Source organism: Rosa rugosa, chromosome 2 (genome assembly GCF_958449725.1).
Source record: "Rosa rugosa chromosome 2, drRosRugo1.1, whole genome shotgun sequence".
Classification (NCBI taxonomy): Eukaryota; Viridiplantae; Streptophyta; class Magnoliopsida; order Rosales; family Rosaceae; genus Rosa; species Rosa rugosa.
In genome coordinates, this window is record NC_084821.1 from 57,796,308 (window position 1) to 57,822,696 (window position 26,389).

At 37.0% G+C, this 26,389-nt stretch overlaps 2 protein-coding genes across 2 annotated transcripts; one reads left to right on the top strand and one right to left on the bottom strand.

Moving 5' to 3' along the window:
• Nucleotides 1-706: 706 nt before the first annotated feature.
• LOC133728746 (nuclear-pore anchor) lies at nt 707-21,053 on the top strand. The gene is made up of 48 exons (XM_062156177.1): nt 707-1,200; nt 1,360-1,506; nt 1,609-1,707; nt 2,208-2,336; nt 2,468-2,560; nt 2,667-2,732; nt 2,955-3,044; nt 3,128-3,205; nt 3,333-3,442; nt 4,347-4,467; nt 4,576-4,668; nt 4,968-5,016; nt 6,018-6,121; nt 6,384-6,452; nt 7,595-7,723; nt 7,836-7,940; nt 8,051-8,164; nt 8,330-8,408; nt 8,846-8,889; nt 8,977-9,050; nt 9,325-9,427; nt 9,551-9,685; nt 9,761-9,859; nt 9,928-9,969; nt 10,063-10,116; nt 10,346-10,525; nt 10,726-10,773; nt 11,532-11,582; nt 12,365-12,448; nt 12,524-12,598; nt 12,682-12,866; nt 12,960-13,062; nt 13,457-13,573; nt 13,684-13,776; nt 13,882-14,040; nt 14,165-14,218; nt 15,268-15,381; nt 15,533-15,610; nt 15,701-15,850; nt 16,800-16,871; nt 17,537-17,692; nt 17,784-17,837; nt 18,004-18,151; nt 18,272-18,339; nt 18,424-18,552; nt 18,704-18,808; nt 19,083-19,257; nt 19,392-21,053. The coding sequence occupies exons 1-48, from the start codon at nt 895-897 to the stop codon at nt 20,765-20,767; spliced, it is 6,306 nt and encodes a 2,101-aa protein (XP_062012161.1). The 5' UTR covers nt 707-894; the 3' UTR covers nt 20,768-21,053.
• Nucleotides 21,054-21,239: 186 nt separating this feature from the next.
• LOC133728747 (YTH domain-containing protein ECT3) lies at nt 21,240-25,357 on the bottom strand. Its single transcript, XM_062156178.1, has 9 exons — nt 24,904-25,357; nt 24,711-24,787; nt 24,370-24,529; nt 24,212-24,279; nt 23,408-23,845; nt 22,793-23,320; nt 22,449-22,661; nt 22,213-22,365; nt 21,240-21,787 (listed from the first exon to the last, which is right to left on the bottom strand). The coding sequence occupies exons 1-9, from the start codon at nt 24,950-24,952 to the stop codon at nt 21,749-21,751; spliced, it is 1,725 nt and encodes a 574-aa protein (XP_062012162.1). The 5' UTR covers nt 24,953-25,357; the 3' UTR covers nt 21,240-21,748.
• Between the last annotated feature and the right edge of the window lie 1,032 nt (nt 25,358-26,389).

Below are 26,389 nucleotides of genomic sequence, written 5' to 3' on the forward strand. Positions count from 1 at the left end.
ATTAGATATATGTAGTGTATGAATAGTGTAAAATATTATTTCATTCCATTAAAGTTCAAGGATAATTAAAACTAATTAAAATAAATTTGTATTGAATTTTAAAAATTGAGACTAATTAAGGATTTTTCAAAAATTGAGAAGGGTCAATTTTATTTCATTCCATTAAGATTCATAGATCATTAACACTAATTAAGGATTTTCTAAAAATTGAGAAGGGTCAATTGACCCTTCTGGCCCTAGGCTAGCTACGCCGTTGGATGTGTATTAGCATTATTCTAGCAGTGATCGTTTGAAATTAGATAATAAATAAAATAAGAAAAGAAATTAAAAATATCGTTTCTCACACGCCGCCTTGTGTATATTTTCAACTCAAAAGAGCTAAACCTAATATCCAAATCGTGAAGAATTTATCCTGGCCTAGTAAAAAACCTGAACCGTCAGCATATAACATTACTAGTAGTGCCCCTCCCCCATAAGCTACTCAAAACCCCAGCGCCACCAAAAGTACCACTCCACCATACCCGCCGGGCACGCCAAGCTGAAACTCGGAAAATGAAATTTTGGTATTTCCTCCCACAGGTTGGACTCGTTGGTTTGTGCTGGGCCCAATAAACCAGCCCTGATATAGATGGGCTTCGACCTAAATGGATTATAAATGGGCTACTTCCGAATATATTCAACCCGAGAGTGTTGAACCTGAACCGCCCGCATATAATTACACCACTGGTAGTGGCGATCCTACGCCCTCAAGGCTCTCTCTCTTCCCTTCAAATTCATTCCCTCTCTCCCCTTCTCCCATTTCCCTACTTCTCTCAATTTCACGTCCCAAATCTCACCGATAGTCCCAAAATTAGGGCACAACTATAACCCTAGCATCGCCGATACGCCCACGCGATGCCGCTCTTCGTCTCCGACGAGGAGTTCTCCGGCCACCGAGACGACGTCGCTTGGGTGGCGGAGAAGGCCGACGCGTTCATCCGGAACCTCTACACCGAGCTTGACACCGTCAAGGCGCAGAACGACGCCGCTTCGATCACCGCCGAGCAGACCTGCTCTCTCCTCGAGCAGAAGTACCTCTCCCTCTCCGATGAACACTCCAAGCTCGAGTCCGAACTCGCGCAGCTCAAGTCCTCGTTCGACGAGCGCCTCTCCGAGCTCGCCGAAGTGCAGTCTCAGAAGTACCAGCTCAATTTACAATCCGTACGTTCTATGCCTCCATTCAAATTGTGTAATTGTAGAGGTTTTTCTGGTTTAGGGTTTCGGTGACTAAATGCTTTGCATTTCTATTGAGAATTATATATCTGTTTGAGAATGATTTTGATTTCGCTTTCGGTTATTTGTTGGTGGTGGTTTGTGTAGATTACTAAAGATAGTGAGATAGAGATGTTGAAGACGGAGGTGTCAGAGCTGCACAAATCAAAGAGGCAGTTAATGGAGATAGTGGAGCAAAAGGATGAGGATATTAGTGCAAAGAATTGCACCATCCAGTCTTATCTCGAGAAGATTGTAAGCTTAGTTAGTTGCATTCTTTCCAATTTTGGCAATGAAGCCGTATGTATTTGCCATTCATTTAGTGACATTTTCACTTCTTTTCTGCTGATGGTGAAGGTCAAGTCGGCTGAGAATGCTGCCCAGAGGGAGGCCCGATTAAGTGAAGCTGAGGCAGAGTTAGCACGCACCAAGGATTCATGCACTCATCTTTCACAGGTCAATTCAATGCAACTACCTTTTCATCACGTAATAACATGCATTTGGTCTCTTTGGTTCAGTCTTCCTGCCATGGCATGTCTGAGCCATTGATTTTAGGTTGTTGTAATTAATCTTAATAATAAAGGATGTCTTTATAATAGCCTAAGAATAAAGGGTTGATTGTAAATGGCAATCCTTACCACATATAGTTTACCTAGATTTGCTGGAGATGAACACACACAGACTTTCGTTGCCTTTTTTCTAGTTTTATGGCCGTACCAGAGGCAGGTTTTTACAGAGAGAAGATTAGTCCTATTGAACCCTTTTAGTTTTAAATAACATCTGGTTCCTCATCACTGGACAGATGTTAAATGTTACGCTTAAGTTACTGACAAATAGTTCGTAGGTTGCTGCTTGAAATAGCTTTTGCAATTGCTTGCTCTATGACTAGTTGAATCAAACAAATGTGACTCTTGGAGCATTAGTGTTCTTACCGTGTCAAATCTGATAACATGCAGGAGAAAGAACTTATCGAGAGGCATAATGTCTGGCTTAATGATGAGTTAGCAGCCAAAGTTGACAGTCTCATTAAGCTGCGTAGAACGCATGCCGATGTTGAGGCAGAGATGTCTTTTAAGCTTTCAGATGTAAGTATGTTTTACAATATTAAAAAGGATACACAGCATTTACATATCTGATATAAGCATGTCTATGTAAACAACTTCTCTAAATCTATATATTTTTTCTTGGGAATATTTTACCCTATTGACTTTGTCAGGTTGAACGGAAATTCAATGACTGTTCTAGCTCCTTAAATTGGAACAAGGAAAGAGTGAGGGAACTAGAAGCAAAGCTGACATCCTTGCAGGAGGTGGGTTGCTTACATTCCATTTTGGCACTTTTAAGATTATTAATTATTTTTTTGCACGGCTCATCAGATGTTTTCTGGTTCATTCGTACTTGTACAAAACTTGTAGGAACTACGCTTATCGAAAGATACTGCAGCAGCTAATGAAGAGAGATCAAATGCCGAACTCTCAACGGTCAGTTTCTTGAAATCTCCATCCATATTAAAGTCTTTATGCAATACATACTTGACTGGAGAAAGGAATTTTTTATCGTTATTAGAGATAGAGATGTTTACAACAATATTTGGATTGTTATCTATTATCTCAGAGGATTGTGGAAGAATAGTTGTTTGAAATTTTGTTTTTTGTAGTTACTTATTATTATATATTTAATGCGAAGTTTTGCTAGTTTTGCAGACAAATAAGCTTGTTGAACTATATAAGGAAAGTTCAGAGGAATGGTCCAAAAAGGCAGGAGAGCTTGAGGGTGTGATCAAAGCTCTGGAGGTGAAAATTTACAGTCCTATCGTTTTAATGTCCGTTCTTTATTGGGTTTCGGTTGTAATTCTTTTATATGTACTATCATGCAGACGCATTTGAGTCAAGTTGAAAATGATTACAAGGAGAGACTTGAAAGGGAAGTGTCTGCAAGAAATCAATTTGAAAAGGTAGATATGATGTGTTTTCAATTTGAAGAGGTGAAAATGTTTCTTTCTCCCTCTCTTCACTAGTGTATGACCTTTTTATTTTAGTAACATGCTATATATTTTTTTCCCTTCTGTGATATGATTATAGGAGGCTGCAGATCTGAAGACAAAACTTGAGAAGTGCGAAGCAGAAATTGAAACTAGCAGGAAAGCAAATGAGCTGAGTCTTCTCCCACTTAATAGTTCTAGTCAGGAAATGTATGTTCCTCTTTTATTCTATTTAAAATGCACTTTTATTAGGCCTCTTTTAGTCCACTGTTGTGGTGTGCAGAAATTGATCACTGAACTTTCTGAATGATTTACTGAAGTTTATACCTCTTCTGGCGTATCACTTAATAGTTCTAGTCAGGAAATGTATGTTCCTCTTTTATTCTATTTAAAATGCACTTTTATTAGGCCTCTTTTAGTCCACTGTTGTGGTGTGCAGAAATTGATCACTGAACTTTCTGAATGATTTACTGAAGTTTATACCTCTTCTGGTGTATCACTGAGAAGATTCTCAAGAGTATAAATTTATTCCGTTGAAATGTATTAATGTCTTTTGTAAACATAGAATATACTTGTTGTTGGTTGATGGGTCATGGTTCCCTCTCTATATTTTTCATCCAGTATTTGGTGAAACTTATAAACTTGCTTTTTTATTTTCATCTTTAATGACCATCCGCTTATTGCAAATTTGTCAAGCTAATGAATACTGTATTTACATGAAACTGCATGAACACTGGGATATTGATTGCCTGGACATGTGGTTAAAAAAACTAGCTCAGATCAGTTATTAGCTTTAAGCAATGGGTATGTAGATTAATGGCCATGGCACGGAAAGATATGATTATATATTTTCAGTTTTTTTTTCTTATTTATAAACAAATCATAATGCCTTCAGCTTTGTTTCCTTCGGTACATGTAATTTGTTTGACAAATTGTATTTTATGCTTGCTTTATGGTTCCATGTCAACGAACTTGAGCTTTACTGCTCACGATCATTTCCAGTTTAGTATTCAACAAATGGAGGAGATTTGTGTAACTTTTGACATTTATATTTTTGCTGGACAAATTATATTTTCTATAATTCTATTAATATGAGTTGAGTTCTATGTTGCAGGTGGTTGAATTCATTAGAATCTACTGACATGGCTGAGGTTGATCGTGCGGTGGTGCCGAAGATTCCTGTTGGTGTTTCAGGAACAGCATTAGCAGCTTCCCTTTTACGTGACGGGTGGAGTGTGAGTAGCTATATTTACTACTGGTGTGAGTCATATTTTGTCATCAATCTTGGTTGCTAATTCTTATTACATTCTTCCTTTTTCTTTTATATCTGCTTCTTTAAATAGCTTGCAAAAATGTATGCGAAGTACCAAGAGGCGGTCGATGCCTTGCGTCATGAGCAGTTGGGAAGGAAGGAATCTGAGGCAATCTTGCAACGGGTATGATCTAAATTGCAACTTATTTTAGGTTTTGGTCGATCATCTTATGACATGTGTACTTGTTATCGTACTTCTTTATCAATAATTGTCTTTTAAAAAAAAAAAAAAATCTTATGACATCTGTACTTGTTTTCTTACTTCTTTTTATGTTATAAAATGATTGTTAAGTACTTTCTGAATGTTACTTTTGGTCTTAGATTGAGTTATACTGGAAACTGTTGATCGTAGAATTGTAGCAATATGTTTATTTTTCTATTTTTTGTGAGGCAGAATTCTTAGGTTTTATTATGGTTTTGCAGGTTCTATATGAAATAGAAGAGAAAGCTGAAGTCATCATGGATGAAAGAGGTATTTTCTTACAAATCAATTCTATCTTGTTTGTGGTATATTCTTATTTCGGAAGCTTCATGTTTTATCATTGATATTCTTGATTTTTAATTTTTTAACTACTCTCAAGGATTCAGACATGTATTATATTCTATTTCAAATATGAAATTAACCGTTAAAGATGTCTACCGCATGGTGAGGACTTAAAGTTTCTTATTTTTGGATTGGAGTTTTCATTTATGTTTTAAGTTTTAATAGTTAATCAAACTGCGCCTTGACTTATATTTCTTTCTTTGTGTTAATAAAAGTTTGTTTTTCATCAAAAGAAACATGATGAGGACTTGTGATGTTTGATGGGGGCTCTATATGGTATCTGAAAATTAGGTGTTCCTCTGGATTCTAAAGAGTCTGATGGGTTCTTCAGTGCCGAATAGGCAGAAAAAGAGGCATAGATTGATTGTTTTTTATTGTCTCGCCAATCAATATATATATATATATATATATATATATATATTTTTGAATCCTATTGTAATGAGATTTTCTGTAGTAATTTGACACCTTTCCCCATCATTTAACTCCTTGATAACTGATAGCAGTTAGTGGAAAAGTTTGGCATAATTTAGCTCATTAATTAATTAATTTACTCATTCTAATGTGTTAATAACTAAATACATAATAATAATGTACACGACGTTTTGATTCAATACTACAAGCACTTTTCTGTATCTGCTGAAAAGTAAGATGCATGTCTTTTGAAAAATATGTACTATGGGTATGATACTAATATATACTAACAGAAGTAATAAGAGACGTGGAGCTTTTGGTCCAAAAGTTCGACATTGTATGTGCTTGTTTCTGGCCAATATTGGCTGCTCTTATTAAGTGGTTGCAAGTATTTCTTTTTATTTGTTTGGAAAATAAACCATTAAATTTTTGTTTTCCATAAAAAGTTGGTTATTGCAGTCACATTGAACTTGTGGTTTGTGATATATTATTTGTTTCACTAATATAGTCATATGCAGTGGAACATGAGAGAATGGCTGAGGCATATTCTATGATCAACCAGAAGTTGCAGGACTCAGTTTCTGAACAAGAATACTTGGAGAGAATGATCACGGAGTTGAAGGTTTATATTAATGTCACTATTTTGTATACAGTTCTGTTCAGGTAGTCAATTAATTCCTTACTCAGTTGTGCACAACTGCTCTTGGATTTAGATCTAAGGGTGGAGAATAATGAGGCCGTTGAAATGAGTCTATTTGTCTCGTTATTCTACGCTGTTGGATTTAGACCCAAGTGCCGTTGGGTACATCTGAGTAAGGAATTAATTGACTACCTGTAGATACTGGTTTTTGTCTACCATATTTGCTTATGCATTTGGTTTCCAGGCTGACATAAGGAGGCATGAACGTGACTACTCCTTTGCTCAAAAAGAGATTGCTGATCTTCAGAGAGAGGTAATAGAATAATGTCAAGTAATGATTTGTATGGATAGGTTATTGATTCTTTAATTTGGATCTTGGTAATGTTATCTTGCTGTTAATCAATTTTACCACCATTCGTTTTTGAACTACCTCTTACCAGCTCTTTTTGTCCAATCCACCATGTAATGTGATCATGAAACTGTGAAACGTATTAGGTACCACCTTCAGTTTCATACTGGATAATTACAGAAAACTATTATATCATTTGGTCTTAATTCCTGGTATTAGTTTTCATCTCCATATGATACTTTCATTTTAGTTGCAAAAAGAAATCTGAAGTTCAACACTGCAATTGTCGAACACTATAACTTATTGTAGTCAATATTTTAATAAGAACTCTTTATATAATAAGTTCAACACTGCAATGATATTTTAGTAGTTGCATACACATATCAGTGCAAAAGAGTATAGATTTTTTTTTTGGAAGGGTTATCAATAATTCCCTGTTTATGCACATACCATGCTTTGCTTTCATAGATTTTTATTCAAAGGTATTCAGTGACTTTATTGTTAGTAATACATGTTAAGCACACTTGCCAATGTGTTATTATACGAACTTGTGTGTCTAGTGCCGACATTTTCATTGATGACATTGCATGGGATTTTGTAAATAAGCAGACAAACATTGAGGTCATGGCGCACCATTGACCCCACAAAAAGTGCTGAATATGTCATTGTAGGGGCTTTCTCTCAGTTCCTCTTTTCATTTTTTTACCCTCCTTTAACTGCTGATAGTTCTCTATGACCCTGGTTTTGCTGATTCCTGGTTCAAGTTTATACTTTTAGTAGAACTTTTGTCTCCATGTCCATGCCATTCATCTCCATGATTGACTGAACAGTCTTTTCTCTATAGATGGAGATGGGCACTCTTTTATTTTTGAATCTCATAAGAATTGTTGTGTGTATAACTATGCATATATACATGTTTTAACTCAATGTTTAAAGTATTGTACTGACCTTAACTTGTATGCCTATATTTGTGTCATTGTCGGGTAATTTTCACCTGGGCCGTGAAATCTTGCTTTAAAGGGTATATTATGAATGTTGGGTTAAAACATCTAGTCTGTTTATTGCTTTGATGAATCTATCTCAACTTGCTGGGTGATAACTTGTAGGTGGCAGTCCTTTTGAAAGAATGTCGAGATATACAGCTTCGTGGTGCATCTTCGGGTCATGATAGTTATGACAATGCTGTTGTGGTGCACTCGGAATCTGATGCTGAAAAAGTCATATCTGAACATCTTGTAAGCTGACTTCTTATTTTTCTTCAGCATGGGTCTTTTAAGTTCTCTTCTTCTTTCCTGTATTGTTGGATGTTTATTTATTAGTGGTATTTTGGATTTTAAAATGAAACAGTTGACCTTCAAGGACATAAATGGTCTGGTTCAGCAGAATGCCCAGCTCAGGAGTCTTGTTCGCAATCTTTCTGACCAGCTTGAAAATAGGGAAAAGGAGTTCAAGGTTGGTTTGAACATTTCCACGACTAATTAATTCATTATGGAGCTTGTTCTTTAGTACTATCTTTGACTTGAAAACTATATGATGCATGTGTGTGTATCTTGGAATTCCAGGAAAATTTTGAAAAGGAGCTCAAGAAGCATACTGAGGAAGCTGCTTCTAGAGTTGAGGCTGTATTACAAAGAGCTGAAGAGCAAGGGCAAATGATTGAATCCCTTCACACCTCTGTAAGCCCTAGTGAATCCCTCTGAAGAGCAAGCACTCATGTCATCTTGTTTTTATCATTGCTGTTTTTTTCTTCTTTACCTTATATTGTGTGGATTACAGTGTGGTGGGGATGAAATAATTGCTCTGCTCTGACTCCTCATCTTTAAATCCTAACTTCTTCTCAGGTCGCAATGTACAAAAGGTTGTATGAAGAGGAGCATAAACTTCGTTCGTCTAGTCCCCATTTAATAGAGGCTGCTCCAGGTCTCTCTCTCTCTCTCCCCCTTTCCCCCCCCAAACCCCCCAACCCAAAAAAAAAAAAAAAAACACTACACACACACATCTACCTATGGGTATTTTTCAAAACCATATGACAAAAAGGTGTCACTATCTTCTTCAGATTCAAGATCTGGTTGCTAAATTTTAAAATGTATCAAGTTCGGTCCAGTTCTGAAACAAAGGAGTATCTGTTTTTAAACAGAATTTTAATCAGGATGGACGGTTGAAGTATGTAGGTTTAGGTGGTCTTAATCTTTTCAGTTATAGAAATGGGTTTCAACTTCCTGTTAGGGGATTTTTCGGGGGCTCAGATGTGGGGAAACTCCAGAACCTCACAGTCACGCCCACCTATTCAAATAAAGTGATTGCTGAGTGTAGCCCACTTCTTGACCTCTTCTATTTGCTCAACTTCCTGTTTGCAGAGGAAAGAAGAAGTGATGTTAGGCATCTACTTGAGAGTTCTCAGGTATGAATTGACATTATCTAAGTAATGAGCACCCTTTTCTGTTTGATATTGTTGTTATTCTGTAATACAAATTATGAAATATTGTAGGAAGCTAGCAGAAAGGCCCAAGACCATGCTGCAGAACGAGTGAAATGTCTGGAAGAAGATCTAGCGAAGATCAGGTAAACATTCTGATGTTACCCATCCGACCTTGCCTCAGATATATGTCACCGAGTGAATGGCCATATCATTGTGTCATATGATTTTTTTTTTTTTGGATATCTGCACTCCAGTCTGTTCGTACGTCTTGATATCTTGTAGATCTTTTGCTAAATAATCATAGTCATAGTCTTGGTGGTTGCCTTCTTTTTCCCTCCTTTTTTGGTAGTTTGTTTAAGCCATGTCAACTCCATATTCCTGGTTGCTTATTGAACGATATCTGGTATTTTATGGTAGGAGTGAGATAATATCTTTGCGGTCAGAGCGTGACAAATTCGCTTCAGAAGCGAATATTGCTAGAGAGAAACTTGAGAGCTTTATGAAAGAATTTGAGCTTCAGGTGATATTTTTTGCTGGAATGTTTTGTCTATTATGTGTTTTGACAATAGCTATGCAGTGGGTTGAGTGATGATTCTCTTGTTGTTAATCTTTCCTTTTTTGCTTGTAATGCATAAACTATCAGAGGAACGAAACAAATGGTGTATTAGCAAGGAACATTGAGTTCTCTCAGTTAATAGTTGACTACCAGCGGAAGCTGCGTGAAGGTTCTGAGTCCGTGCAAACTGCTGAGGAGCTTTCTAGGAAGTTGACTATGGAGGTAACCTTATTGACTTAATCTCTGAAGCTTAGCAAAACTTTGACAATACTCACATTATATTCTGTTTCACTACAGGTGTCTCTTTTGAAGCAAGAGAAGGAAATGCTGCAACATGCTGAGAAGAGAGCTTCGGATGAAGTTCGTAATTTGTCTGAGAGGGTTTATAGACTGCAGGTAGGGATTTTTGCCATCAAATTTGCTTTTCAGTAATGCTGTTTATATGCTGACATTAGTTTTTGCAGGCTAGTTTGGACACTATTCAGAGTACCCAGCAAGTTCGCGAGGTACTTTTCTCACTTGTGTTCTTATAATTGCATGTCCGTTTTTATAATTGCATGTCATTCTGTTTTTAATTTTGTATCTTCATTCGACTACAGGAGGCAAGAGCTGCCGAGAGGAGAAAACAAGAAGAGTATACAGAACAAAAAGAGGTGTGCATTCTTTGGTATTCTGTGCAGAGTGCTTAGTGTTGGTCCATAAGTTTTTTATGCATCCTGGTTGATCAATTGAACTGTGTTATTGTTGTTTTGAATTTATGTTATTACTCTTTTGAATTGGAACCATATTATTTCACCAAAGAAAGAACTGGAACCATATTATTGAGATTCAAAGGATTGTTGTTTGGGTGTTAACAACTTGAAATTATGATTTCCTTGTCAGAGGGAGTGGGCTGATGCTAAAAGAGAATTGCAAGAAGAGAAACATAATGCTCTCACTCTTGCACTTGACCGCGATCAGACCATAAAAAATGCCGTCAAACAGGTTGAAGAAATGAGAAAAGATTTGTCTAATGCACTTCATGCTGCTGCATCTGCTGAGAGTAGAGCTGCTGTAGCTGAGGTCCTTTTTTTTTATTTTTTTTTTATCTCAATTCTTTTTGAAAGTTTCAAGATTATTTTGTCTATATTAAATAAATCCGAACAATCACCAACCACACTTATCTGTAATATTTTTCTTTCTTTAATTCTGTTAAGGTATTGTATTATTTTTGCTTGGCCTTTATTTACTCTTTATTCACAATATTTTGTTGTTGTACACAGGCCAGACTGTCTGATCTGGAGAAAAAGAGTTCATCCTCAGATATCCAGGTATAGCTTCTCATAAACAATGCCGTAACACCTCCCATGTGAAATTATTTGATCAAGAATTATGGTGCACTCATTTTTGTTGTATTATTTTTGTTTCGGATTTATATGCTGTTGAAAGAGTTATGTCACTCTTTTGCGCGTTAGTATTTCTCTAGAGTGCACTTTTATTATATTTTCTAAAATCAAACTGGCTGTAATTCCTTTTTTTATTTTTTTTTTATTGTGGTCAACTGGTCATGTTTGAGTGTTGGGTTAACATCATCATCTCTGTACATTATGCTGAAACTGGTCTTCTGTTGGGAATGACTTGAACTGGATACCACATTTGTTAGTTGTATGCGGATATTTGGTAATATCATTGGATTTTAGATATTGGTCCTCGTTTCCTAATTATTTTAGACTGGATTATGAGTCTCAGTTTCGTGATTGAGGGGACAAAATATTGTTCAATGCAGAATGGTACAATCTTTTGGTAGCTCAACTGTAATGGCAGTCTTTGTAATTTTGTATAAAATAAGGCCACTGTGGACAAACTTGAAAACCTATAACTTCCACTATGAAAAAAAAAAGAAAAGAAAAGGAAAGCAGGGGATGAGTTTCTAAAATCTCTTTAGAATAACACATGATAATAACATCAAATCCCTGGTCGTGAACTGATGATTAGTGCATTTCAAGATGATTATGGTTCAAGAATGTTTTAGATAATGGACTTGAAGATAGTTTGATTCAATTCCCCATGTCTTTGTCTACTGATGCAGGTTGTTGAGATTGACGGTGGGAGTGGATCTGCTTCTTTGACAGGCAATGAGGTCAGTTTTGTTCATGTACCTTTCATTTGTTGACTGTTGCTTAGTTGTGTTGAAATTTTCCTGGCTATTTGTTTGAGATTGAGATTACTAGATTTTCCACCTGTTATATCATGTATTGCTCTGTCTTCTTTGTTTATCAAGATTGATGTTTCTACAACTTCAATGAAATCCATACTGTCCATTTTCCATTGATATAAACATTTTGGTATATTTATTTTGTTATTGACCTATCGGGTATTACTTGTGGCATCTCCCGAATGCTTGGTTTATTCTGGAATTTACAAAACGAAGTTTCACTGTGTTTCAATCGCAACAAGAGTTCTTTTTCGTCAAAAGAAAAAACAAGAATGAACTAAAAAAGGTTTGATTTCCCATTCATCAACCAATCACTTGGTGATTGACACAATTTTTTTCTCTACTTTTCACATTTGTGTCAATTACTTCAATCATATTTTCATTTAACTTTCCGCTGAATCAAAGTATGGATTATGAAGGGTTGTATTATCATTGTGATTTAACTTTCTGCTGAATCAAAATATGGATTATGAAGGGTTGTATTATCATTGTGAAGCCCTTAAAATGCATTTCCCACGGTTATGTCTTTCAAATTTCAATCTGTAGTCCTATGTTTTGTTTTGTAGACATAAAAAGATACTGCTTTTTTCTTTTTCTTTGATTTTATGTAGTGATTGGCTTATTTATTTTGGGAGCTACTGTATCTAATTTGCAGATACATTTATTATGTGATTGATGTCTGACATTGACTTGGTTGAACTTGGTAGGCTATGTTGGCATTACGTGCTGCAAAGGATGAGATTAAGAATTTGAAAGATGAAATGCAGGCTACTAAAGATCACATGCTACAGGTTCTGAGTTCTCCTTGACGTGCTTAATATCTTAATACTGACTGAACTTAATATTAATGTCATTTTAATATGCAGTATAAGAGTATAGCTCAGGTAAATGAGGATGCATTGAAACAGATGGAATTTGCACATGAAAACTTCAAGATTGAGGTACTGCTGCCTTACTTTAATTTTAGCGACTGATTAGTCAAATCTAGTTTGTTTACGTTGCCTTATGATCTAAAACTCTGCAGGCTGAAAAACTGAAGAAGTCTCGAGATGCTGAATTACTCTCTTTGAGAGAGAGGGTCTCTGAACTTGAAAATGAGATTATGTTGAAGTCCCAAGAAGTGGCTTCTGCAGCGGCAGGGAAGGAAGAAGCTCTATTCTCTGCTTTAGCAGAAATTTCAAGCCTAAAGGAAGAAACCACAGCAAAAATGTAAGTTTCCTATATTCTTTCTGTTATGCATTCAATAATTCAGTTTGCTGTCTCATCTAAAGTTCTTTTTTGTTCTTTTCTTTTCCTTTGTAGTTCTCAAACTGCTGCCCTGGAGATTCAGGTTTCTACTTTGAAGGAAGACTTGGAGAAAGAACATCAGCGATGGCGCACTGCACAGGCTAATTATGAAAGACAGGTAATTGGCATGTAGATGTATATTTTTTCTCTTTCATAATCTGGGTTTAGTGGTCTGAGACAATCTGAATCGACAAATGGTTTTCTGTACCGAAGATCCAAGCTGAAGGATAGTGAATGGTTCACCTTGTCAAACAGGGGTCTGTCCTATCCAGCTTTGGGTTCTCTTGGTAGCAAGTCTTTTAAGACTTCAGGGAGGAGTTTAATAGTGGGCTTTCCAGTTGATTTTTTTGGGTCAACTGTACATTGTTGTGAAAGTCCAAATTAAACAGCGTCTTCTCTCATTTCAGTAGATGGTGGGGCATAAGATTGTTACCTGGGCATATGTGGCCACTCTCTTATGTAGTTATTTATCACATTCAATTTTGGCTAATTTATAATTCTTAACTTCGCAGGTCATCCTTCAGTCAGAGACAATACAGGAGTTGACTAAAACATCACAAGCTTTGGCTGTGCTTCAGCAGGAAGCATCAGAGTTGCGTAAATTGGATGCTGCACTCAAAAGTGAAAATGTAACTTCTACTCTTTTCATGTGACCTATGGTTTGTTGTAAATTTTGTTTATTTGTAACTTCTACTCTTTTCATGTTTACGAGACTTCTTACCTGTTCTGAAATTTACAGGATGAACTGAAGTCCAGATGGGAAGTTGATAAGGCAATGTTAGAGGAATCCGCTAGTATTGCTGAGAAGAAGTACAATGAAATCAATGAACAGGTGATTTGCACCCTGTCCATTTCTTTTTGGATTTGCCTTTTGTGCTTTAGATTTTGTGCTATGATTCTTATGGTTCTAAAATCTCAATCTCATATTTGTTTGCAGAATAAAATACTGCATAGTCAACTGGAGGCTGTGCACATTCAATTGGCCGAGAGAGATCGTGGTTCATTTGGAACAACTTCTGGAAGCACTGGAGCAGATACTTCAGGTGATGCTGGTTTACAAACTGTGATAAGTTATCTTCGACGTACAAAAGAGATTGTAAGTTCTCTTTCCCTGCTATTATCACTCTTCTCTGACACACACAAACACACTCTGGACTCACTATTCAGATGTGTAGGCATATATAGTGTTGTCTGACTTTCTTATTGTTTCAACTTAACAGGCAGAGACAGAGATATCCTTATTGAAACAAGAAAAACTACGATTGCAATCACAAGTAAGGATTTTTTGTTCTTCTCTCTCTCTCTCTCTCTCTCTCTCTCTCTCTCTCTCTCTCTCTTGCTGTACTTTATCACATATTCATTTATGCTCTACCATTAATTTTGATCCAACAACCAGTGACTAAATATTAATGGACGAAGTTCTACCAGTGATTATCTTGAGCTCAAAAGTTCTAAATTCATAGAGTAGATCAAATCACACTGTTGAAAACAAATAAGGAATCACCAATATTTTCATCAACCATTCCATATATTAATTAATGTTCGAATAACACAATGATCCACATGTCCTGGTGGAGATACCATCCAAAAACAGTTGCATTAACGTGGAGCGTTATATGTGCTAGTTCCTATTTATAATCTGCCTGCTAGACAGACTTATTTTGTTCAATAAATGATGCCTCACAAAAAGATTAAGTATTACGATTTCCGAACAAGTTGCAATTTATGGCTGAATCAAATGATGTATTTGTTGTGTCTTCTAATTTACCTGTTGGCACCTTGAGGTCATTGGTTTTATCCCTTTGTTCTAATTGTTGCCTTCTAATTGCAATTTATGGCTGAATCAAATGATGTATTTGTTGTGTCTTCTAATTTACCTGTTGGCACCTTGAGGTCATTGGTTTTATCCCTTTGTTCTAATTGTTGCCTTCTAATTTATTTTTGAAAAATTCGCTTAGAGTCTTATAATACACTAGTGGGTGTTCTGTTTTTTATGTTTTGGTGCTTTATTGGGTGTTTTCTTCTATTACTATTGCCATGGTCTGTTTTTTGCTGGTTATAAGAAAACAGAATGTTAAAGTTACAGGTTATTAATTTCAATGTTTCTATTGAATTTCTTAATGTCTAATTCCTAATTTCTTAACAGTAGGAGTTTTTCTATGAATAACTTGCTTGAGTAAATACATTTTGTTTTTATTTTAAATGCACATATCATCTTTTACATATATCTGCGGATATTTGTCGATTTTGATATATCTTTCCTAGTGGTTGTTCAATTCCTTATGCTGTTTTATAATGGTTAATTTTTACAATTGCTTTCTAGCTTGAGAGTGCCCTCAAGGCTTCAGAAACAGCCCAAGCATCACTTCGTTCTGAGCGTGCAAGTTCAAGGTCAATGTTGTTCTCAGAGGAGGAACTAAAATCCTTACAACTACAGGTTAGTAATGTTTATTTGACACCTTCTTTTGGGTCGGAGGTTCTTTGGACACTTATGTGGACCTCAAACTCTAAATCCTACGTTATTACCTTCTTCATCCCTTGTAACCGCTGCGCTGGTGGAAATGTTTTTTTTTTTTTTTTTTTTTCAGGTTAGAGAAATAAACTTGCTCCGCGAAAGTAATATCCAACTGAGAGAAGAAAATAAGCACAATTTTGAGGAATGCCAGGTATCATCGAAGTCTTTGTGGATATTTCTTCCATATGGATATTGCTCACTGATGATTCTTACTCTACATTACATCTTACTTTGATTATAGAAATTGCATGAAATATCACAAAAGGCTAGTGTTGAGCGTCACAACCTAGAGAGGCTGTTAAGGGAGAGACAGATTGAGGTGGAGGCATGTAAAAAAGACATTGAAATGCAAAAGATGGAGAAAGATCACTTGGAAAAGAGGCTTAGTGAGGTATTGATCTTGGACAGCTTTCTCTCCATCTCCCTTTGCATGTTCATCTTTTAATTGCCTAAAGGATAAGACATGCTGCTCACCTATATGCCAGCTATTGCTGCTTATTGGGTGAGCTTGCCCAATCAACTATCAACATCTGTTTTTATTTTTCTCTCCTTTTTACCGTCGGGTGCTGCATTATCAGTGAAAGGTAGGGTTAGGATGGAATGGGATATGTTTGGTGGTGGTTCATTGGGTTTTTCAGTTAAATATATTGTGAGAGGTTGTTAAAATATGATTTGGCCAGCTCACCCAGTAAGCAGCAATACCGCCTGCGGGTGAGCAGTCAAGTATCTTCCTTGCATAAATAGGTATGGTCCAGTCCATAATGGGGCATTGACCGGTCAAGATGATAGGCCTATTGATGTTATACTATAACCCTTGTGTCAACAATTCAATGTCCAAAATGCTTATATATATTTATATTTATATGTATGCTTTGGAAATATTGTATTACGATATTCCATATAATATGGTGTGGAATTTTCAGTACTTAGAAAAGGTCTTTAACATAGTTTGCAGTGACATTGTACATCCTGACTTGATCCATCATCTAGGCTTTCAGCTCATTCCAAAAACCATATGATCTAAATCCAATGCTTGCTCAATCCAATTAGTATACAAATGAATTTATTTTTCACCAAAGCAGTGTAGACCCATGTCATCAGAGCCAAATATCAGCACTTTATTTCTGCTAAGACGACCAGGTTTGTGTCTGGTAAGGACCAATTGAGTCTAGGCCGGGCACAGACCCTTATGTTGACCATGATACCACTTGAATTGTAGGACCTGTCATTTTTTTTTTCCGGTTTATTATAGAGCGTGTCATTGGATATTTCTTCCGTGTACATGCATGTGCATATTAAACAAAATTCTTCCTTATTTTGATGTATTCTCTTTCGTGAAGTTACTTGAAAGGTATAGAAATATAGATGTTGAAGATTATGATCGCACAAAGGCTGAACATCAGCAGATGCAGGTACTTTTCCCTGTAAGACTTACATGCATATCATCACTTGAACAATAATGCTTTTAACCTTTCTAGTTCTCAGCTAGCCATTATTAAAATTCTTCAATTTTCACTGTATCTGAGAACTACAGCTATACTACTACAGTACTATTTAAAGCAGATATTGCTAGGTATTTGTTTGTGCCTACTTCTCCACAAAAAAAATGTTCAACAACAATCCAAATGGTTGTTATTTAGTTGGGTCATGGGTTCTGTCGTGTGAGTTTAGTTTTTCCTAGCATCTGTTAGTGAATAGTTCGTGTAAACTGATCATCCGCTTTGCTTTCATTTGTGTTTTTGTGTACTGCTGGTCCAAAAGGTGTTATTTTTCTTTATTTTGGAATAGAATGTCGTTTCTTCTAAAATTAAAAATTCAAGTTGTCAATGTGCATTCTGTGATTTTGTTTTTGTTTTTGGTTACATCATTCTGTGATTATTTCAGGGCTCAAATTCCTTTTTTTTTTTTTTGGGTTCCCTTTTGGTGCTTTTGTTGTAATCATTTATTTGTCAAAGAGAGGCGACATATATAGGTTATCTTGTGTCTTGACTTCATTTCAATTTCATTCTTCGTTACAATTTGCCCACCATTTGTACTATTTGTTTACATCTTTATTATTTGTACTTGCGTCTGCCAGGTAACATTGAAGGAGAAGGATTCCCATATAGAAGAAGTCAAGAAACTTCTTTCGGAGAAGCTGGAGATTGTTTTGTCTTTAGAAAAAGATCTTGCAAACTTCAGATCGGAACTGACTGAGAGGGATAGGAGGATAAATGACATGTTGCCAGCAGAGGTAAACTCAAATTTCTTACTTTAAAATCAGATGATGTTAACATTCCATGCCTTTGGATGATGTATATCCTTCTGATGGTCGTCCTGCACAGGCAATTTTAAGATCAGATGTGGAGAAGCAAAGAAGGATTGGCCTTCAGTTTAAGGTTCTTAAAGTTCTCACAAGTCCTTTTTCAGTTATGCTTTTCAGAAAAAGCAAAAAAGTATCATCTATTAGTATATCTTCATCACTGCGGTTTGGCATGTGGAGCATGCTTTTAAACTAATTTGATTGTTTTTGCTGATTTTGGTTTGCCATTCTTTCTAACACAGAGGAAGTATGAGACATGCTTAAAGGAAAAGGAGGATCTTCAAAGACAAAAGGAGGATCTTCAAAGGCAAAAGGACGACCTTCAAAGGCAATGCGACGACCTTCAAAGGCAAAGGGATGATCTTATAAGGCAGTTGGAGGAAAAACAAGGTAGTTAAATGAAAAAAAAAAAAAAAAAACATTAGTCTTTTTTCTTTAATGTGTTCTCCAATCATTTCTCGTTTTTACAATCATGATAACCTAATGTCTAATTCTTGCTGTTTGTATTAGCGAAACGATCTTCTGGTGATCCTGCTGGGGAGCATGCCCTTAAAGAAGAGAAAGACCAAAAAATTCAGGTTGAAATTAACAGTCCTGTTTATATTTACATTTTTCCTTCTGGTACTTCTGGCTCATTTGACTTCTCTACCATACTTACCCAGACACTGCAAAAAATGATGGAGAGGCAGAAAGAGGCAATGGAGAGGCAGAAAGAGGACCTACGAAATGAGAAAGCAAACCGCAAGAAGACTGAGAATGCTTTATTGGATTCTCTTAATAAAATTGAGCAGGTTTTTTTTTTTTTGGGGTTCACACTTTTTAAACTTAACCATTTGTCCTAACCATTATTTCCTGACATATGATACATCTGTGGCAGTTTAAATCCATAGTCGATATACTTTTCTTGTGAAGTAATGCATGTGATATTTTTGCCAATATTAGGACAAAATAATCTTCAAGAATGAGCTGGAGAAGCATAAGCTGGCTGTCAGGCAGCTTTCAGATGAACAGGAAAAGCTGAAGCATGCAAAAGACGGTCTTCCTGAGGTAAAGGTTTATATTGCCAACTTGTTTCTGTTTCCTTTAGTCAGCTGACCCTCCCATCAGCAGAGAAGAAAATAATATTAACCTTATAACTTGTCTTTCAAGCTGGGAATTAAGGGAGAGTGTTAGGAATACAAGTAGGGGATGCGATGTCTATAAACCATATATATTCCTCTCAGCTTGGTGTTGTGGAAAATCTATATGGAATACCTTTGTCTTCTTAAGTATAATTAATATTTCTTAATTCACTATCTTCATGTTTTCTACGTATCTCCAGGGTACCTCAGTTGTTCAACATCTTTCTGGAGCCATACTGGATGATCGAGCCTCTGCTTACTTCTTGGTTTGTGAAAATTATGAAAGGGTAGCACATTCAACTTTGAATGAGCTTGGAGCTGGTGGTGTTCCTGCAGACACTCCAGTTGCCGATGCTTCATTAGCTGCTACTTCTGGTATTTTTCCTCACTAAAGCACTGTTTTCATGATCATAACTGCTTCTGTTCTTTTTTAATTTTCTTTTAATGTCAGTTACTTTTCTTTGCTGTTCTTTATTGATATTAATTGCGTTGCTATGTGCATTATGCAGCTCCTGGTCCAGCAGCCACCCTTGCATCCTCAATGACTCCTACGGCAGTTATGCCATCCAAAGCAGCAGATGAAACTGAAAGGAGGGTCACTTTTCCCAAAAGAAACGTTGAACCTCGTAAAACAGGGAGGAAATTGGTTCGGCCCCGTCTTGTAAGACCTGAGGAACCACAAGGTGATGTAGAGATGTCAGAGACGGAAGGGGCTCAGACTTTGAATAAACATGCAGCTTCCACTGACGCCGAAGTTCAGGGCGTTGCTACTTTGACACAACCACTGTTTCGAAAACGTCAAGCTTCTTCATCTCAGTTTGAGTCTCACGAGGAATCAATAAACCAAGGGGAAACTGGTCCTGATGTGGCAGCACCTGTGTCAAAGAAGCCCAAAGGTTCAGAATCTCCTCAAAAGAGTGAAGGGCAAGCACCTGCTTCATTGGAAAATATTGGCAATGTTCCAGCCACAGAAGAAGCTTCTAATGCTGATATTCCTCAAGGTTCAAATGAGGAAGGTGCTGTTGATGCTGAGAAGGAAGAGATTGAGAATACCGCGGTGAAGGTTGAAGAGCCAATTGAACAACAATTTGATGGTTCAAGTCAACCTGAATCACAACATGACAAGAATAGTGTTTTGGAAGAAGATGTGGATGGATCAGATGTTAAAGAGATGGTGCCCGATGATGGAGCAAAGGATAATCAGGTGGAGCCTGACAACCGACAGTCCAGTGGAGTTGGGGGAGACAGAGAAGAGGGAGAGCTTCCACCTGATGTATCAGACCTTGAAGGTGGTGATACAACGATGGGCAGTCCTGGTATAGAGGAAGGTCAGCCTGAGCCTATTACAACACCCAGAGCTTCACCATCTAGGGCTGATGATGAAGATCTTGCTGGCGCTTCTGTTGTGGATGTTAGTGAGGTGAATTCTCCAGAAGTTCTTAATGAAGAGAAAAATAATGAAGTTGATGTACCTGAAGAGACAGCTGAAGCCTCTGATAAGTCAAATGATGGTATCGATCAAACTGCAATGGAGACTGACCTCACTGTTGAAGCTGCCTCTGTAGCTGGTGATGCCTCTATAACGGCTGAGAGTACCTCTGCAAGTACTACTACAGAGGCTAGTGGTTCAAGACAGGCCAGTGCTAGTGTCACCACTGAAGCAGAAGAGGCAAAGCAGGTTTCTCCTTCCTCTACCACCATAAATATAACTGAACAAGCTAGGCGGAATGCTGAGCTAAGACAGCGTGGACAGCAGGGACGACAACCAATTGTTGTACCTCCGACCCCAATTAGAGGTCGTGGAAGACCAGCACAGCGTGGACGTGCACGTGCTGTGCGTCGTCCTGTCCGTGGACGTGGCCCCACATCTGGTGATCAAGTATAATACTAAACACAACAAAGTTGCACTGATTGCAGTTTTGCTCCCTTATTTGGCTGGGTTTCTCTTTTCTTACGTTGTTAAATGAACAGAAATGAAGATTTAGACATTCTGATGGAGATGTTCATTAGTCAGTTGCATCTTTGTCATCTGTGAAACTATAGTTTTTGTACGACGGTAGTTTTCTTGAACAAGAGTTTCAGTAGGATATGAGCTTATATGTAAAAACTTGTGCTTAGTTGGTACCCTTCAAATTTCAACGGATAAATCAGAGTTTTGATCTTATCATCAATTCATACAGCTCAAACCATTCAGGCTTTGCTCTTGATCTGTTTTTCCACGATTACTTTTTCCTATAAATTAGCATACCGACCAGGAAGTTATGAGACACGGTCTGTTGTGACTTGTTGAATCATGATTTTTAGTGTAGAAAAGGCATTTGGACGACTTTTTGTCATACATTTGCTTGCACCAAATGTGGGAAAAAAATTTGATTGAATCTTCTGTGGTGCTTTTATGCATATATACAACCTTTTGGGGGTATATGACTAGCTCTAGGCAGCCATTGTATTCAGAGAAAGTAAGAACTGTTTATTCTCCCACTCGAGAGATCTGTCAAGAAATTGAAACTACCACAATTTTTTTTTTCTTTTTTTCTTTTTACAATTACATTGGGAAAAGAAGAGGGAGACTGAAACCGTGGAGAACAATTTTATGCAGAAAGAAAAACTAATGCTAGAAGGCATGAGGCAGAGAAGGAGCTAGCGTTCCAGAACCATATCGACCAAGTTCTTGAGGTTATAAACAGACGACCTTGATAGCCAAGTCAACAGTTCACATCTCATTCATTTGATCAAAAATGGCAGCACATTCCCCTATTTTTCAGGTGCAACATAAAACATCCAAACTGCTCTGTCCTGCCTGACATCTTCTGGTGGTATAATCTTCAGTGCCCTCATTCCTTCCATTGCCTGTAACTGCAGGCTCTTACTCTGAAGCAGTGATAGTCAATTCTTCTATTTTATGCTGCAACATGAATCACAACTCTACTCAACATCTCAAGAGGCACAAGTATGCACACGTATGTTGCAAGAAATTTAAAGCAAACCCCAAATTATTGAATTATTGCGATGATCCTATAAGCAAAGAATAGAATAAAGTCGCTCCCAATTTCAGAATTTCAAGGGCACCACACGTAACCCACTATTTTGAATAAGGAACCCTGCTTTCTTTGTAAATCATTTTGTAATCAAACAGAATCATCTTTAAGAACCACATCCTGTTATTCATCTTGACAATAAATTATTCCTATATCCTTTCCAACCCCCAATAATGTGTCTATGGTCCAAAGAATTATATGATTGTGACTGGAGATGCCAGTAATAGAAACTAGGAAACTATTTAATTACCTACCGTAAAGAGTGAAGTAAAGAAGAAGAGCAGTAGCAAACCTGCAAATCATAGTAAGGCGTAGACTGCCTGATCCTCTTCTCTTGCATCACTTTCTGACGGCTTTCATAGAAATCAAAGTCGTCCAATATTGATGTCTTTGATGAATAATTTTTGAAAATGTTCAACATTTCGATACCCTGAAGGAATTTGACCTGAATATACAAGATTTCCTGAGATTATATGGCTGCTCATACTGAAATCAAATAATACTTGACAACTAGGTGTTAATGCATACCTCTTGAGTGTCTCGACTATTGGTCACAGGCTTGTTTTCATTATTCTCAAGTATTATATGTCGCAACTGAGGATTTGGAACATCTTTTATGACATGCCACTTGACTGGGAAATAACCATTCCACTTATCCTGTTGCCAGAAATCCATGTTCTTATTAAAATCAACACGGCCAACCATCTCAGCTACTCCACAGAACTGACCACTTGCATTAACCTGAATCCACAGTACAAAATATAGTGAGAAAAAAAAGGGTAGGGTTATGGAAATGAGACACAAAAGCCTTAAATATAAATGAGCAGCTGGAAACTCCTGAATCAAAATTATGGTTAAATTCTATAGCATACCGAAAAGAAGAGGAACAAAGGACATTTGCAGCCTTTCTGTGCCGCATTCTCTTGTGCATCTTGATAAGCATTGTCCAGCCTCCTATTGCCATTAGGAGTACTAGCCCATACATTGTACTTAACGCTCTTATGAATATCGTCTTCACTGTAGGATTTGATAACAAAGAAAAGTGCCTGCTCATATTTGGTTGGAAAGTCAGGAAGGTTATATTGATCCTTCCTGATAATAGATTTTGTGCCGTCACATTTTCCATTCTCCTTGTCAGCCATGGAGACCAAGGCGCCTTTAGGATTGGTTGTTCTGGGACCATGGTTCTTCTCACTGAACAAATTGATATCTCTAACACTATTAGCCTTGCTTCTTGTTTTCAACTTCTCAGGACCACCCCAACCCTTTGGATTTGCTTTTAACGAATTGTTTGGATAGAGCAAACCACCTGTCCCTTGGTTATAGACAGGAAACTTTGCAACGGAATAGTACCCTTTGGCTGCTGCTTCTGATTGAAGAGTCGGAGCATGCAGTGAGGCCTAAAAGTCATTGTGGAAAAACCATCAAAAATTGCCCAAGATGAGGACAAATACAATATGCTATCCTGACAGAAAAATAAAATTTACCTTGTTCACTGGTTTTGGCTGATTTCGTGCACCATAACTCGAGCTCTTAGTCTCTAAAGGAGCGTTGCCTGAAGGTGGTGTAAAAGATTTAGAGAACGGAGCACGAGTGTAACTAGGGGATGTGAAATTAGATTTAGAAGTCGGTGTTTCTAAAACTCCATTGTAGCCATTTCCATATGTTCCATCTGCAATAAGAGATGGGTCCCACAAGTAGGGTGTTGGGACTAACTCCCCATAAGGATGAGGAGAGGGGATATTATATCCAGGGGAATTGATTGGAGATTGGTATATGGGGCTGATCGGTGAATACATCTGTTGACCGACATATTGTCCATCACTACTGATGGTAGTCATGGGCAGGTACTGTGTGTAAGGATCATAGCCAGGCTGATATCCTGGCATCAAGTAGACAAAAGAGCCATTATCTGCTTGCATGACCTAAAGGAAGAATAGTGACTATAAGATCAATCTGTTATAAATTTCAAAACGCTGTTGTCCAGCAGAAAACTAGCAGTAAGCTAAACACATTGTAATTCAAAGGGCTAATTACACCTTGCATCATCCAAAAGTCTCAATTGCATCTTCAAAGAAACAGAACATTACCCAAATTGCGGGATATGAGATGTTTCCTGAATTTCATGTTACCCCAAATATGGGTCTTTTTGCCAGATTTAATCCAACCAAGACACCATATTCCGGGTAAGATGATATTCGGACTTTGTAAACAACAAAGTGCAAAGTGAAAAAAACCCTACTGTTGAATCAACTCAACATATTGATCTCATGTTAGATAAAGGAACTTACAGGGTATTGAGCTTCCATCCCAGTACTTCCACCGACATAGTATCCTTGGTTTTCCATATCATAACTACCTGTAAGCATGGTCAGTAAGATGTGAAGGTCATCATAGGACTCATAAAACAAGAATAATGGAATGAATAATTAGAGAATCTGTAGCAAACCTGGATAGCTATATCCATAATAGGCGGTTGTTGGATAGGAAGCCATGGATTCATAATCTGTATCTACATCTGCATCACCTTTTTTCACACTAGCAGTTGTATCTCCTGCGGTTGATATGCATGATGCTGCATCAGATGAGCTTCCATCCTTGCAGAGAGACTATATATACAAACAAAACACATGTTCACAAATTAGATAGGGTGAATAGTGAAAGGAGAATTACAACTTTTCCAATAGAATTTAACCCTGAAAGATTTAGCTTTAGGCCTGAAGACCAAGTAATTCCTGAATTGGGTAGGTAAATGATTTAGGAGATGAAATCAAAGAACTGGGATGATACCAGATTGGATTGGAAGGACTCTGTGGATTGAACATCTGGGTTTGCTTCCTTTTCTTTCCCTTCTTCTTGTTTGGGAGCTGATCATAGAAATTTGAATAAAGATGAGTTAGGCTCAAACACCAAAACAAGACCAACATCTTCTTTAACAAAATTCAGAGGAAAAAGAAAGAAGAATAAAAGATAAAAAGATTACTTTTCTGATGAGGATGGGGATTGTGTTGTTCAAATTGAGGAGCAGCCATGGCCAAAAAGAAAGTAGAGACCTTTGAATTGATCAACTAAAAATAAAACAAGAAAAGAATAGATATTTTTGGTGTTGATGAATAAAAGAGAGAATCTTGTGTTTACTCAAAGGATAATCTGTCTATATCTGTCTATCTATGACACAACCACAAGAAAAGAGCCTTAAAAAACTGGCACTCTGTAATCTATCTATCACTCCTATATTTAACCTTCTTCTTTTTCCTTTTGGGTTATAAATAAACAGAGGAGATATAACTCAGAAACAGAAGGCACCAACAACAATCACAGAGCCAGAAAACAAATAAAGACCTGAAAAAGAAGAGAGAAAAGTTGGTATGGTTTTGCTCAAAGCTTGAAACAAGAAGAACAAAAAGACCAACAGCTTAACAGAGACAGAGCGTGAAGTCAACAACAGCAACAATAATTTTATGACAAACGGACGGTGTTGAGGCGTCCACGTCTCTTCTTTTTCTTTGCATAATATATTGATCTGGAGTTAATAGATATTTTTCTGGCTGTACTGGTTAGTGTCCTTTGGCTATTTGTGGAATCTTTCTCTTTTTTATCATCAACCCTTTTATGGGTTCCCTTTAGGTATTCATAATCTCATCTCATTATTCATTAATTACCCAATTTGTTAACATGATATTATATATTGTCAAAGTACTGCATGTAACTATCACGGTGTCGTTTCATCCCAACTCGATCTATGAGTCATTCAAATATTTTTTTTTTATTTTTCTTTTGTTTTTGGTGGAAAAATGAATACCATTCAATTCATTATGGCCTCTAGAATATTAATGCTTGCTCACGCCTCTTCCACCTTCCATGACCTTCTCTACTGTTCTTGTGTGCATACGTACTCTTCATCATCCTTTTTTTTCTTTTCTTTTTTTAATTCTTCTTGTTATTTCAAATATATTCTAAAAGATCTTTTAACTTCTCTTGATATTTGTAAGCACAAAACAACAAAAACCTCTCTTAGTATTTTCGAATTTCTTTACTGAAGTTTTGATCCGAGTTCATCCGTGACTGTGAATGACTGTTGCATGATCATCGGTGCCAACGAAACTCGATCTATCGTCGTTAACTATTGAATCAGAATCCAATAGTTGGCGTTTTTCTTGTAAGTATGTAGAGTGCTTCAAAAAATTTGATTTGAAGGGTAACCATTAGTTTTTTATCCAACAACTGTAGTGCTGCTGTAATGGACCATGCTATATCAGAGATATGACTGAGTGCTAAAAAAGTTCTACATGCATAGACTAAAGCTAGATCTAATCAAATTGTTAAAAACAAGTCAGGAATCAAACCAAACATTTATCAACCAATCCATTTCTTAATCATTAATGATTCGAATAACACAATGATCCACATGTCCCGGTGGAGATGCCATCCTAAAACAGGTGCATTATCATGAGAGCTTTATATATGCC